General features: G+C 36.3%; 1 protein-coding gene across 2 annotated transcripts in view; it reads right to left on the minus strand.

Moving 5' to 3' along the window:
* LOC123529323 (reelin-like) overlaps positions 1–16,401 on the minus strand; it is a 418,269-nt gene that overhangs the window by 310,899 nt on the left and 90,969 nt on the right. For both annotated transcript variants that reach the window (XM_045309613.2, XM_045309612.2), the window contains exons 17-18: positions 1,758–1,991; positions 965–1,126 (exon numbers count right to left, since the gene is read on the minus strand). In XM_045309613.2, the coding sequence (XP_045165548.2) occupies positions 965–1,126; positions 1,758–1,991 (396 nt within the window). The remainder of the gene's footprint in view (positions 1–964; positions 1,127–1,757; positions 1,992–16,401) is intronic.

Genomic DNA, 16,401 nt, shown 5'->3' on the forward strand with positions numbered 1-16,401 from the left:
ATCGCCATCTACCTTAATAAAGCTTAAAGTCAATGTCTTTAATGGTTATAAAGTTATGCTCCCAACACTAATTATGACGGACGGACGGACAGATGTATGCACCATCACATAACCATTTTTCCAAAAGGAGGTAATAAAAATGGGCATTTTGTTGCCATATTTAGGTGACAAAGGAATGTTTTAGAAGAGAACACAGTCAAGGACAACAAGAATATTTTGACCAAAGGTCCATCTTCTTTCACAGAATTTATGGACATATTCCAATTGTGGTTGACAGCTGTGCTCATATTGGAATTTCAGATTTTTTAAAACTGAACTTAAAAATGTTTTCATTTACATCAGATATTTTCTTCAATAATGCAAAAATTGTAAAACATTGTATGCATTTTGATACAACAATACCTCTTGCTAAAAGAAAACTCAGAATTTACTCCATTTAAACACATTTAGTTTTTAGGCCTTTTTAAGGCAAAGGTGTAATTCTGACCAGTAGTTCCAGAGAATAAATTTTTAAGTAAAATGTTGACGAAGGATGATGGACATTGGATGCCGGACCATTCACCTATACAAAAAGCTCACTCTGAACAATGATCAGCTGGGCTAAGATGCATGGGTGAGGTAAGGGCTTGGGTATTATGGATGGGAGCCTATAGGTATTTGGTAGAGACTCACCGAAGGAATGTTGCTGTGAAATAATTAAGAATTCAGACCAGCAGTTAAAAGGAAAGATTCTTAACGATTTCCATGTAGTCATACAGAGAAAACTAGATGAAATACAACGATAAGAAGGAATTTTATACAGTGTAACCTAAGGAACAAAGATGTTAAATTATTTTGAAATTGGATTAGTGGTTTCAGAGGAGAACATTTTTAAAGCTTTCCATAAAGCAGACAACAACAGTGGACTTTTTTTTACAACATGTTTAACCTAATACAAATAAAATGGAATTAAGCAAATACATACATGGGCTTTCGATAGTCAAAAATATTGAATGTTTTCAGCAGTTTCCATGTTATACCACCATCACATGTGTAATCGAGAATAACAAGTTCCTTCGTCTCTTCTGGAGCGGGACAATCTGACACAGGAGAATAACTTCCTACACGTATGTTAAACTGCAGATACCTACAATATCACAAATTTGTTTACAAATGGCTCTCTTTATATAGGCGGCTATGCGTCTGAAATCTACATTGTAGAAAAAATTCTGATAAAAAAAAAATATCATCTCATTATGGTGAAGATTTACACCAAGTTATTTCAAAATCTCTTTATGAATGGCAGAGTTACAGCCCAGACAAGAATTTACATGAATGCATTTACGGATGGACAGTGCAATTTTAATATGCCCACCCTCAGGGGTATAAAAAGAACACTGTCATCTATCAAAATGATCTTCCTGGAAATAGAAAGATTTTGGTCATATATTTTTGGTTGACAAAAATGCAAAGCAAGAAAGCAGGCCTTTATTAAGATCATAATCTACAATGCTGCTGCGCAAAAAGCTTTTATATACAGAATATATCTATAAATATGGTCTTAAATTTATTTTTAGTCCTTTGAATGTCTATGTGTGTTTTTATATCATATATAACATCATTATTGACCAAACAAACGGCATGACTGTTACCAACTTATTTCCAAGACAGTTTTAGGGAGATTAAAAAATAGACATTACCATTTTGTTTATTCCTGAGGATTTTCTTTTCAAATGCAACATAAAAAGAATATTTCTAGAAAATATTACTTTTCTTACATGTTATTGGTTGTATTTAACTCCCCTGTTACAAGTTCTCGGCGTCCATCTTGGTTGAATACAAATGCTTTTCCTGTTGACAAAACATCACACTGGAAACCCAAGGTGCCTCCTGTAATTGCTTCTATTCCTGTACTGGTGAACATGTTATCTCCCTCAAAATTTTCCACAATACTTGTTGGATTTGGTACAACTGGTTCTCTACAGGTGGGACCAGTATATCCAAAATCACATCTAGAAGAGTTAAAGTTTTCATTACTTACAAGACATTATACAGTCCTAAGCTCTCATGACCTTATGTCATGCAAGTGAGTAAACATCATTTCAACATTACAACAGCATGTGTAAGTCATCCAAGTTTAACATTACAACAACAACTACATAACAATATCAGTAAGATTTACCAGTTCTACATTATATAAATATTGCATTCCCGAGAGTGTGATATGAACTATAATGTGTCTGTAGGACACAGGGTGTGCCCCCACTGGCACATTGACACGTTTTATCTGAGGGTGCTACCAACAATTTCCTGCTTGGCAGATGATCGTGTATTGAGATTTCAGACCGATATTTATACTTTTCTCTATTTTTACTGGACCGATTTTTTTCGTATTTTTTTTCACTTCACAAATCGGTCTGAAAAGTCAAAAATCGGTCCAAAACCGCCAAACCGGCAAATTTCCGAAGCCCTGCTCCATAGTTGTCTTTATATTTATCTCTATTAAACTTTGACAGATTTAAATGAAATTCAGGCACAATGTTTAATGATAATTTTATTGTAATAAAACGTAAGAATGATAACAAGAGATCAAAGAGTGATCTTGGCGCCCACCAATGTGCCATTTTTGAGTGTTCCAAATTTCAAGACTTACTGACTAGCTCAAGGTCAAATTTCATTTCCGTACACAACACTTTGCTTGTGGTCCAAATTCGAAAGCTGTAGCATGAGAAATGTGAAAGTAGGTCACTAGATCAATTTCAAGGACGAAATGTGAAAGTAGGTCACTAGGTCAAAATCAAGGTCAAATTACACTTCAGAACACAAATTTATGCATGTGGTCAAAATTTAAAGCCTGTACCTTCAAAAATGTGAAAGTAGGTCACTAGGTCAATGTCAAGGTCAAAGTTTGTTTCGGTACACAATCCTATGCATGTGGTCTAAATTTGAAGCCTGTAGCTACAGAAATGTGAAAGTAGGTCACTAGGTCAATCTTAAGGTCAAAGTTCATTTCGGTACACAAAACTATGCATGTGGTCCAAATTTGAAAGCTGTAGCTGGAGAAATGTGAAAGTAGGTCACTAGGTCAAAATCAAGGTCAAATTTTATTTCGGAACACAGAACTATGCATGTGTTCCAAATTTGAAGCCTGTACCTTCAAAAATGTGGAAGTAGGTCACTAGGTCAATGTAAAGGTCAAAGTTTGTTTCGGTACACAAAACTATGCATGTGGTCCAAATTTGAAGGCTGTAGCTTGAGAAATGTGGAAGTAGGTCAGTAGGTCAAAATCAAGGTCAAATTCCATTTCGGAACACAAAACTATGCATGTGGTCCAAATTTGAAGCCTGTACCTTCAAAAATGTGAAAATAGGTCACTAGGTCAAAGTCAAGGTCAAAGTTTTTTTCAGTGCACGAAACTATGCAAGTGGTCCAAATTTGAAGGCTGTAGCTACAGAAATGTGAAAGTAGGTCACTAGGTCAAAATCAAGGTCAACTCATGTCAAGGTTCATCTTGCCACTCAAAACCATACATGTGGTCCAAATTTGAATGTTGTAGGTTATTGACAAGAAGATTTTAAAATCTTTTCCCTATATAAGTCTATATGAACCATGTGACCCCTGGGGCGGAGCCATATTTGACCCTAGGGGGATAATTTGAACAATCTTAGTAGAAGACCACTAGATGATGTCATATACAAAATATCAAAGCCATAGGCCCTGTGGTTTTGAACAAGAGGTTTTTCAAAGTTTTTCCCTATATAAGTCTATATAAACCATGTGACCCCCGGGGCGGGGCCATATTAGACCCCAAGGAAATATTTTGAATCATCTTGGTAGAGGACCACTAGATGATGCTTCATACCAAATATCAAAGCCCTAGGCTCTGTGGTTTTGGACAAGAAGATTTTCAAAGTTTTTCCCTATATAAATCTATGTAAATTATAGAAATAAACAAAGGGCCATAACTTACTAAAAAATTGTTGAACCAGTCTGATTTTCAGGGGGACACAACTAGGGTACCAATACATCATTCTGACAAAGTTTGGTCAAAATCCCCCTGGTAGTTTCTGAGGAGATGCGATAATGAGAAATTGTTAACGGACGGAAGGACGGACGGACTGACGGACGGACGGACGGAAGGACGACGGACCACGGACGCAGAGTGATTTGAATAGCCCACCATCTGATGATGGTGGGCTAATAATGAGAATAAACTCATTTAGCCATAAAATTGTTTGATCCCGCAAATGGCATTATTTGCCGCATAGCTATGAGCACAAAAAGTATATACTTTTGTGTTGCATTATTTTAACTCTCATTTTCTCAATGAATATTTGTTGGTATCTATTTATTTATTTATTTATTTATTCATTTTTTATGATTCCATCATATAAAGAATCATCCGTAATTTTCAGGCTTCGAGAAATCACAAATTATAACTTGACACTCGCTTTTACAGCTTTCTTCAACGAAAGCATTTATTTTTTCACAAATCCGGTTTTATTTATGTTTTAAAAATGTTACGCAACAAAAAATTTGATTGGTCCAACTTGTTAGAAAGAACTAAAAGATTTTATTTAAGACCAATGAAATGTGACGACTGAATGCGTCATGCGGAATTCAGAGCTATTACTGTAAAGACGCATGTACGCGGCGTGCGGTTTCCAAATGTAGATAACAACACCGCCTAGAAGCGGCACGCGGTATTCAGATAACAATTGGTCCACGCATTAATGCGTCGCACGGGCAGAATGAGTTAAACGCAAAACTTAACAAAGAAATCTGATATTTTCCAAGTCCAAAAGGGGCCATAATTCCTGCAAAAAGCAGGATGGAGATATGTTTCTTGTTGTACAGAGTCAGCTTTTGATAGTGAACAAGTGTTTCAAGTTTAAAAGCAATAGCTTTGATAGTTTAGGAGAAAAGCTGACCTAAACACAAAACTTAACCAAGAAATCTGATTTTCTAAGTCCAAAAGGGGCCATAATTCAAGAAATCTGAATTTCTAAGTCCAAAAGGGGTCATAATTCTTACAAAAAGCAGGACGGATTGATGTTTTTTCAAGTACAGAGTCAGCCTATGGTGGTGAACAAGTGTTGCAAGTTTTAAAGCGATAGCTTTGATAGTTTCGGAGAAAAGTTGACCTAAACATAAAACTTAGCCACGAAATCTGATATTTTTTTTAAGTCCAAAAGGAGCCATAATTCTTACAAAAAGCAGGATGGAGTTATGCTTCTTGCTGTACAGATTCAGCTATACAGAGAAAAGCTGACCTTAACATAAAACTTATTATAATTATTATTATTATACCAGAATTATATAGCACCCTTTTCATGATAAACACGTTCAAAGGCGTTTTACATAGTGCAAACGCAGCCACTACTAGTACAGACACAGAGCAATCTGACCAGAGGGACAGAGTGAGATAAAGCCCCCAGAACAGATAGAGAGAAATCCTTTTAGATACAGGCCTGTACACTTAACCAGGCAATGCCGATGCCAGCAACGATCAAGTGATGACAATAACTCATCAGTTGTTTTTTTTTTAAAAAATCAGATGAGCTAAAAAGGATTTATTATTCCAGGGCATATACTTTTTGAGCTATGGGCATCAGGGGTGTAAAATTCCACTGACCTGCACACATTGGCGAGTTAAAGTCTGGATAGGACGAGTGGACCTCACTGTATACTCCACCGATAGGGTGAGTGCTTTTTACGTTGTAAGGCCTAAAAATAGCTGTGTTTCTTGTGGCCTGACCGACTGTAAATTTTAACTTAGCTTATCTTAATGATAAAAAATTGCTTTATAGTTTTCAGTTTGTCTTCAGGCGAGGTTTTTCGACTGATACATGTCTCATACATTTATCAAACTTTATACATTTTCAGATGGATAAGGGTCATACCCTGAAATCCCGAAAATAAGCTGGTTTTGAAAATAAGCCGGTCTCGAAAATAAGCCACCATTTTACTACAGGCAAAAAGGGCTCATGAATAAGCCGCACTCAATAATAAGCCATTCAGGTTTTTGTATCAGTAATAGCATCACTTTGTTAAGACAAAGTTGTGATGATATTTAAACCATTAGACAAATTAAAACTTAATAAAAGGCCCGCCCACTTAGCTCAGTAAGGAAAGCGTTGGTCTACAGATCACATGGTCGCGAGTTCGATCCCCAGGCGGGGCGTATGTTCTCCGTGACGATTTGATAAAAGACACTGTGTCTGAAATCATCCGTCCTCCAACTCTGATATTCATGTGGGGAAGTTGGAAGTTACTTGCGGAGAACAGGTTTGTACGGGTACAGAATCCAGGAACACTGGTTAGGTTAACTGCCCACCGTTACATGACTGAAATACTGTTGAAAAACGGCGTTAAACCCAAAACAAACATAAAACTTTAAAAGCAAACAAACTCCTATCTTAAACACTTCTTGTCACGTCAGCAATTCTACTAATTAACGTGACTGGTCTTTATAACACAATGCAGTGTTTATCACCTATTGTGTAAGTTATTCATACCCGTTGGTAGTGTATTTGTTTGTTAGGCCAGACAAAACTATTTCATGGGTAATTCATCACATTATTTTCATTGAGAAATTGTAATAAATTGTAAAAAACTGGTATGTCAGAAGCACAAGTATTTATCGACATCGATGTTTTTACCAAAAAGCAAACCATAAGACATCCATATCTTCAGTATTTCGGTACTCGAAAATACGCCGGCTTTTAAACCGTTACTGAATATATGTACTCAAAAGTTTGCAGAACTCAAAAATAAGCCAGTCTCGATAATAAGCCACCAAATCCTTACAAAAATTTAAAATAAGCCATGGCTTATTTTCGGGATTTCAGGGTATTGTAGGAATGGTACTTCTTGATCTGCAAAAGGCTTTTGTCACTGTTGACCATAGTATTTTATTAATGAAATTAGAATCCCTTGGGTTAAGTGATGATGCCATCAGATGGTTGAGGTCTTATCCATTAACTGCTTGATCTATCAGGTATTTCATCTTCTTTTTCTAGTATTGTATGTGGTGTTCCACAGGGGTCCATACTTGGATCACTTTTAGTGTTAATCTATGTGAATGAAAGCAGTGGTAAAACATAAACTGTTATTATATGCTGATGACTCTGGCATATTGGTAACAGGTAAAAGCAAAAGTCAATTGAGTCTGTGCTTACCAGAGAACTGGAAACAGTCAGTGAGTGGCTTATAGGTAACAAGTTATCTTTGCATTTAGGCAAAACAGAGTCCATTTTATTTGGATCTAAACCCAAACTAAGGACTCAACCCAATATGAATATATCTTGCTATGGTAAGGTCATAGATGCTGTTCAATCTGTCAAGTATCTTGGTGCCACTTTGGACCAAAGCTTAACTGGTGGGTCTATGGCTAGGTCAGTAATTAGTAAAGCCAATGCTAGGTTAAAGTTTTTATATAGAAAACGTGAATTGTTAACACAGCATACCAGAAAGTTATTGGTTAGTTCCCTTATTCAGTATCACTTTGACTATGCCTGTTCCTTTTGGAATCAGGGTCTGACACAATATCTGAAAATTAGACTTCAGACAACCCAAAACAAACTGATAAGATTTGTTTTGAATATGGATCCAATGGCTCATGTAGGTCTAGACCAGTTCAAATATTTAAAATGGTTGCCAGTTGAAAAAGGGTTGACCAAATTATATTGTGTCATGTCTTTAAGGTTAAATCAGGTATGGCACCGGATTATTTGGGAGAATATTTTAACCCTCTTTACTCCATGCATGGCCATAACACACGATTTAGAGTAACCGCTTGTCCCCAGTCTGATTCATCTTAGGTAAATTTTAGTGACAGTGGCTGTTTCTGTATTCCTAAAGTTAAAGGGTTTGGTAAGAAGTCTTTTGCATATCAGGGTTGTACCCTTTGGAATAAGTTGCCCCACCAAATACACAGCATTACAGCTTTTAAACAGTTTAAGACTAGGTTCATTCAGTGTATTACTTTTAACTTCTAGTCTTTTTATGATGTGGTTACTATGTGCTGCTCATTATTTTTATAATTGTAAGCTAGGTCTGTGATAGTATATAAGTGTGATACCATTGAGTCTTTCCATTTAAATAATCATGCCTTTCAATGTTGTGCCATCAATGTCAAAGACCTCATTGGAAATAAGGGAGAATCACTTTCCCCTTTTTTGTGTTATCCTTGTATTGATGTGCATAACATGGTTCAATACTTAAGAAATAATTTATAGGAGAACAGTGCTTTATCACTATTTATACACGATGGGCGGTTATACGTCGGGCGTAATAAATTATTTCTGACGAAGTATAGCCACCCAAGTGTATAAATAGTGATAAAGCACTGTTCTGCTATAAATTATTTTGATTCTAATATGTTCTTTATTGTTAAATTTATACCAAATATGATGGAACTGTTTCTTCGCGCAAGCATGGCGCTAATAGTAGGTCTTTGTTTATACACACCAGGGCCAGAAATGGTAATATGTCTTGCGGCAGAGTTCAGTTCGGGCGAAAATTATTGCGAATTGTTCAGCAAAGCGAATAACTAACTCAGTATATGTGTTAACTAATCAACACATTTGTGCAATGTGACATTTCGTTTAAAACATGTTATTAAGTAAAATATTTCATGAAATTTGAAAGCGCATTTCTTGATGCTTACATGGCACTAAATATCACATTGACGTGACGTCAACATAATATCGTTGTGATGATTAAAGCATTGTTGGTCATATTAGAATTGTGTATACATCTAACAATCTGTATTATGTATGCATTATGTTTGTTTTAACCATGTGTGTACATCTGTGATATATCAAAATAAATCTATCTATCTATAACTGCCGACGGTCATTTATTTTAGCTTAGATTGATTAATGCATGACCACAATAGTGTGACGTTTTAACTTTAAAATCAAACAAAACTGCTGTGCTATTATACCATCTGCATTGCTACAATTTACTCGATAATTACGTCACGCTCAAGTGCGTTTGCTTCATTTAATTTTCTGAAATGTGCCACTACTTCAGAGGTGTCAAATACACAGTGGACTGACAGTCTATGACTGCATTAATTTTATTTCAAGTTTACAAAATATAATTTGCATCAAATGGTTGCAAACACGAAAGCTGATGCACGTGACCTTTTACGCGGGAAATGAACTCTACAGAATACTTTGCGATTTACTTAAAACTTTGAATTTAACTAGATTTACGTCCAACCACGGCTGTTTTCAATGATCACATATCTATGTAAATACGATGCCTTTCTGCCTAAAAACAATTAAAAGTAAACAATGCAAAAATAATTTAAGGCAGAAGACATTATGTGCAAGATGGTATCGGTTCTCTAAAAGACCGGTAGTATGTCATTTACTTGCCTTAAAATTTTTATTTTAGCATCATGTTACACTTTTTACACAATATCCAACTGCTATAACAATATGCCACCTTCTATTGTGTATTCCCTTACAGAAGAAAAAGGCCTGCAGCGTACTCTTGCTGTGTACATACAGCGTATATGATGCGTACATGATGTGTACTGAAATCAAGGGCTTTAAACATTACGCAGGATATACACTGCACATACACCGATAGTATGTTTGTAGTACACTTTTGACATGCAAATGAGCTCTGCCGCGTACTACTTGCTGCGTACATGCTGTGGACTACATAGTACACAGGATGTACGCTGGAGGAATTTAGTATGCGGGAAATAGTACGCAGCATGGACGCAGCACATACACTTTTCACATGCAAATGAGCCTGCGGTGTACTACATGCTGTAGTACTACATGCTGTGTACTCCTGCGGCGTACATGCTGTGTACTCCTGCGGCGTACATTCTGTGTACTCCTGGCCCGAGTCCTGCGGCGTACATGCTGTGTACTCCTGCTGCATACATGCTGTGTACTCTTGTGGCGAAACTGCTGTGATAATGTAAATTCCTTACCCCACAAACTTTCTTATGCAAATGCTGATCATTTGGACAGAAAAAAAAACAGAAAAAAGATAAGTGACATGCATCAATAAGTATTTACCCTTACCAAAATAATGTAGATTGATGTTATCAAATAAATTAGTATGCTTTTCTTCATCCACTTTTCAATGAAATAAATCAATTTTTGTAGCATGTAATTTGGTAAACATCTGAAGAAAATGGCTTAACTGCATCAAGGGGAAACAACTTTAATGCAACTAAATATAAGTGTTATAAATTTCGAAGTATCTGCGGTGTACATGCAGTGTACTATTTTCTTGTACAAGTCCCTCCTGCATACATGCAGTGTACTCCTTAAATTTTCAGAGTCTGTGCTGCGTACTTGAAGTGTACTAGTGACCTCCTGCGTACATGCTGTGTACTCGTCGAAATAGTACGCGGCATGCCGTGTATGTAAAATGTACTCCTCTGGCGTACTACTGTGTTCGCGGCATATACACAGCAAATACGCAGCATGTACGCCACAGAGGCTTGCTTCTGTAAGGGTTCTGTTTGACAAGTGTCATTTTAGTCCGTTTGACACAATGTCAGTTCTGTGTTTTGGACAGTCAATTTTTACATTTCAATACACAATGTAATACCATTATCGGGGCCCTAATATAATCTTATACAGTTTAATTGTTTCAAGTGTTTCCCAATGTTTTATAAAACCATAATCCATAGGTAAATATTTCAATATTAAAATGACAGAAATTATTCAAAAATTGGGGTTGTCTACTGTGTGTTATATTTGAAATCTGTTTGTCTTAAATAATACTTCTTTCATAAAAGTGACAGTCTTAAAATATCATTATGATAGTTGTAATTTTATTACAGCGGGTGACTGTTCACTTAGGGTGAGTAGATTTTACAGGCTACTAGACCTGCGGGGCGAGTGGTGTAAAAAAATTTACAACCCTGCGGTATCACAAACAAAAAATCCAATATTTTGGCTATTTCAAGGGCCATCACTCTGTAATAAGCACTAAGATTCTCAAGAAGAATGCCAAGTGTGCAAGGTCACATCATGTTAAAGACTCATGCAAAGTTTTATGAATTTACATAAAATACTTCTTGAGCTAGGCACATTACTAGGTGAAAATGTACATTTTTGACTATTTCAGGGGCCATAACTCTGGAAATAGGAGGCAGAGCCAGATGAAAAACAGGAGATGCTCAAGTTCATATCATTATAAAGACTCATGCAAGGTTAAGTTAATTTATATGAAACACTTTTTGAGCTAGGAGCATTCACATGGTGAAAATGTGCATTTTTGAATATTTCAGGGGCCATAGCTCTGGAAATAGGGGGCAGAGCCAGATGAAAAATAGGAGATGCGCAAGTTCATATCACAATAAAGACTCATGCAAGGTTTCATCAATTTATATTAAATACTTTTTTTAAGCTAGATGCGTCACAAGGTGAAAATGTGCATTTTTGACAATTTCAGGGGCCACAACTCTGGAAATAGGAGGTGGAGCCAGATGAAAAAAGGGAGGTGCGCAACTTCATATCATGATAATGACTCATGCAAAGTTTCATTAATTTATATCAAATACTTTTTGAGCTAGGTGTGTCTCAAACTTCGGACAGGCGGATAGATGCACGCACGGAAGGGCAAGACCAAATCCATATGCCCCCACCACACATGGAGGGGCACAAAAATGTTGCAAGCCTAGGTCTACATTCATATATCGAGGGGTGATTTACATTTTTCATATCACCTCAGGAATGCTATATGTATTTTATTATACCGAAAATGGAAAATCAACACAATGATTTAAATGATTTATTTAACATTAAAAACTAATTACTGACCAAAAAATGAAGACAAAATTAAGGAGTCTTGTTAGCACTCAGAAATTGTAGTGAATTTTCTGTGTAATAAGACCTTTTTCAAGCAATATTTGATTTAGTCAAACATATCGGTGACCCATCCTATATTTATGCGCATATTTCAACGTTGAGTTCAAAAAACGGTTATAACTTTTTTATTTCTAAACAAAACATATAAGTGTGAGCACTCATTTTCTTAGTTAGATCATTTCCAATCCGAAGATTATTATAGTTTCAATTTAATATTTGATAAAAAGCTGTTTTTATCATAAAGAGCAAATCAACAAGAGCTCGTAGAACACAAAATGCCCCCCCCCTTGATGCATTCAGTAATTGCACAATATTTATTTATTTGGGTTTTACGGTGCACCAACACAGTATAGGTTATATGGCGCCGAACAGGACTACAAATTTTGGTTTCACATCTCATTTACATCGAAATAAAAATATGAGGTATGGAATCAAAATCTGCATACCTGCTGGAATCACAGAGTTACAGCAAAACCAAGTGTTAAGACCCTATTAGTCGCCTCTTACGATCATGCAATGGTAAGGCAGTGGTTCCAATTCTTTTCATACATAGATCGTCCCAGAACCACATGGGGCTAGTAATTGCACAAGGAATAGAAATTATTTGGTCACTGTACACAAAAGTTCTACTGTTCTGTGTCAATGTGACCTTGACCTTTGACCTATTGAACTCAAAATCAATAGGGTCATCTGCTGGTAATGATCAACCTTCCTATTAAGTTTCGTGATCAAAGCGTTCTCAAGATATTGCCTGAAAAACGGTTTAACTGTTCCGGGTCAATGTGACCTTGACCTTTGGCCTACTGACCTCAAAATCAATAGGAGTCATCTGCTGGTCATGACCAACCTCGTAACAACTTTCATGATCCTAGGCCCATGAGATCTTGAGTTATCATTCGTAAACCATCTAACTGTTCCGGGTCACTGTGACCTTGACCTTTTACCCTTCTGACCTCGAAATTAATAGGGAACATCTGCTGATCACATTCAATCTCTGTATCAAGTTTTGTTATCCTAGACCGTAGCGTTCTCAAGTTATGGTCCAGAAACGGTTTGACTGTTCTGGGTCACTTTGACCTTGATCTTCGACCTACTAATTTCAAAACCAATAGAGGTCATTTGCTGGTCATGACCAACCTCTCTATCAACTTTCATGATCCTAAGCCCCAGCATTCTTGAGTTATCATCCAGAAACCGTTTAACTGTTCCGGGTCACTGTGACATTGACCTTTGACCTACTATTTCAAAATCAATAGCTGTCATTTGCTGGATATGATCAACCTCCCTATAAACTTTCATATCCTAGGCCCAAGGGTTCTTCAGTTATCATCCGGAAACAGATTGGTCTACATACAGACCGACTGACCGACATCTGCAAAACAATATAACTCTCTTTCTTCGAAGGGCGGCATAATAATAAAAAAAGAAACAGGAGCTGTCCATAAGACAGTGGGCTCGACTTCTCAGTGCTTGACTCTGAATTAGACCTTTGCCAGTAAAAACTTTATAAAATTTTAACCAAAAAATTCTAAGTTCAAATGGGGAATAACTACGTCAAAATTCAAATCACAGTTATGGGGATTGTTTATCCTGGTGTAGACTTTGATAGTAAATAAGTATTTTACATTTCAAGTCAATAGCTTTGATAGTAACAGAGACTTAATCAAAAAATTTAACCAAAAATTTTAAGTTTAAAACGGGCATAACTATAACAAAATTCAAACCAGAGTTATGGGGATTGTTTCTCCTGGTGTAGACTTTGATAGTAAATAATTATTTTAAGTTTTAAGTCATAAGCTTTGATAGTAACAGAAATATTTGATGTTATCAAACACTTTAACCAAACTTTAACCAAACAATTCAAGTTAAAAAGGGGCATAACTCTGTCAAAATTCAATCAGAGTTATGGGGATTGTTTCTCCTTGTGTAGACTTTGATAATAAATAAATATTTTAAGTTTCAAGTCAAAAGCTTTGATAGTAACAGAGATATTTGATTTTATTAAAAACTTTAACAAAAAATTCTAAGTCAAAAAGGGGCACAACTCCATCAAAATTCAAATCAGAGTTATGGGGATTGTTTCTCCTGGTGTAGACTTTGATAGTAAATAACTTTTTTAAGTTTAAAGTCAATAGCTTTGATAGTAACAGAGACATTTGACTTTAACAAAAACTTTAACCAACGGCGACGCCCACACCAACACTGGGGCGAGTGCAATAGCTCTACTTCTTCTTTGAAAAGTTGAGCTAAAAAGGCAGTGTACACACATGCATGAACACCAGAAAAGTAATTTAATCCTAAAGTGTATATAAGCACATCATCTGAAAAACTAGAAATTGCTTTTGTAAAAAAGCACATGTCTCTCCCAATGCAAAGTCCTATAGGCAAGAAGTCAATAGGGGTCAGGAGCGAAAGTCAAAGAGACACTGATGGTTGGCTGCAATAGGGATCATCTACTTGGCATGTCCAGTCATCCCGCTAAATTTTAACACTATTGGCCTAGTGGTTCTCAAGTCACTGTTCAGGCTCCTTTGACCTTGACCTTTGATCAAGTGACCTCAAAATAAATAGCGGTCATCTACTCTGCATGTCCAATCATCCTATTAAGTTTCAACATTCTAGGTCAAGTGATTCTCAAGTTATTCTCCAGAAATAATTTAACATGACCAGGCCCCTGTGACCTTTAATAGACTGACCCCAAAATCAATAGGGATCATCTACTCTGCATGTTAAATCATCCTATGAAGTTTCAACATTCTGGGTCAAGAGGTTCTCAAGTTATTGATCGGTAATTGTTTTCCATGTTCAGGCTCCTGTGACCTTGACCTTTAACAGAGCAACCCCAAAATCGATAGGGGTCATCTACTCTGCATGTTCAATCATCCTATGAAGTTTCAACATTCTGGATCAAGAGGTTCTGAAGTTATTGATCGGAAATGGTTATCAATGTTCAGGCCCCTGTGACCTTGACCTTTAACAGAGTGACCCCAAAAACAATAGGGGTCATTTATTCTGCATGAACAATCATCCTATGAAGTTTCAACATTCTGGGTTGAGTGGTTCTCAAGTTACTGACCGGAAATGGTTTTCAATGTTCAGGACCCTGTGACCTTGACCTTTAACGGAGTGACTCCAAAATCAATAGTGGTCATCTACTTTGCACGTACAATCATCCTATGAAGACTCAACATTCTGGGTCAAGTGGTACTCAAGTTATTGATCGGAAATGGTTTTCAATGTGACAGGCCCCTGTGACGTTGACCTTTGACTGAGTGACCCCAAAAACAATAGGGGTCATCTACTCTTCATGATCAATCATCCTATGAAGTTTCAACATTCTGGGTCAAGTGGTTCTCTAGTTACTGATCGGAAATGGTTTTCAATGTTCAGGCCCCTGTGACCTTGACCTTTGATGGAGTGACCCCAAAATCGATAGGGGTCATCTAAAACAATAGGGGTCGCCTACTCCAGCAGCCCTACAACCCTATGAAGTTTGAAGGTTCTAGGTCAAATGGTTCTCCAGTTATTGCTTGGAAATTAAGTGTGTACGGACGGACGGACCGACGGACGGACAGGGCAAAAACAATATGTCTCCCCCAGAGGTGGGGAGACATAATTATCATTTCAAGTCTTTTATTATGATCAATACCAAAGTGATATGAAATTACAGATCATATTACATGCAGAGTAATTGAAAATAACAATTTTGAGCATGAGATATAAAACACTGGGGAATATGATATATTATTTGAGTTAAACTAAAAAGAAATTTGCGTTGGGCATTTATGTGAGGTATAATAATACAATATATATGTAAGATGTCCCAGTTGCACATTACAGTATTATGTATTATATTTCCCAGTTTTACATTACAATATACGTGTAAGATTTACCTGTTCCACACTACAATATAAGTGTAAGATTTCCCAGTTCTACATTACAAGATACATGTAAGATTTACCTGTTCCACATTATAGTATATGTGTAAGATTTCCAAGTGCCACATTACATTATACGTGTAAGACTTTGCTGTTCTACGATACAGTTTATGTGTAAGATTTCCCAGTTCCACATTACAATATATGTGTAAGATTTCTCAATTCAACATTACAATTCATATGTTAGACTTCTACTTTCCACATTACCATATGAATGTAAGATTTCTCTGTTCCATATTACAGTATATGTGTAAGATTTCCCAGTTCTACATTACTATAAATGTGTAAGATTTCCCAGTTCCACATTACAATATATGTGTAAGATTTCACTGTTCCACATTACAATATATGTGTAAGATTTCACTGTTCCACATTACCATATTTGTGTAAGATTTCTCAGTTCTACATTACAAGATACATGTAAGATTTCCCTGTTCCACATTACAGTATATGTGTAAGATTTCCCAGTGCCACATTACAATATATGTGCAAGACTTTGCTGTTCCACATTACAGTTTATGTGTAAGATTTCCCAGTTCCACATTACAATATATGTGTAAGATTTCTCAATTTAACATTACAATATATGTGTTAGACTTCTTAGTTCAACATTACCATATGTGTAAGAT

This window comes from Mercenaria mercenaria, chromosome 13 (assembly GCF_021730395.1).
Source record: "Mercenaria mercenaria strain notata chromosome 13, MADL_Memer_1, whole genome shotgun sequence".
NCBI classification, from domain to species: domain Eukaryota; kingdom Metazoa; phylum Mollusca; class Bivalvia; order Venerida; family Veneridae; genus Mercenaria; species Mercenaria mercenaria.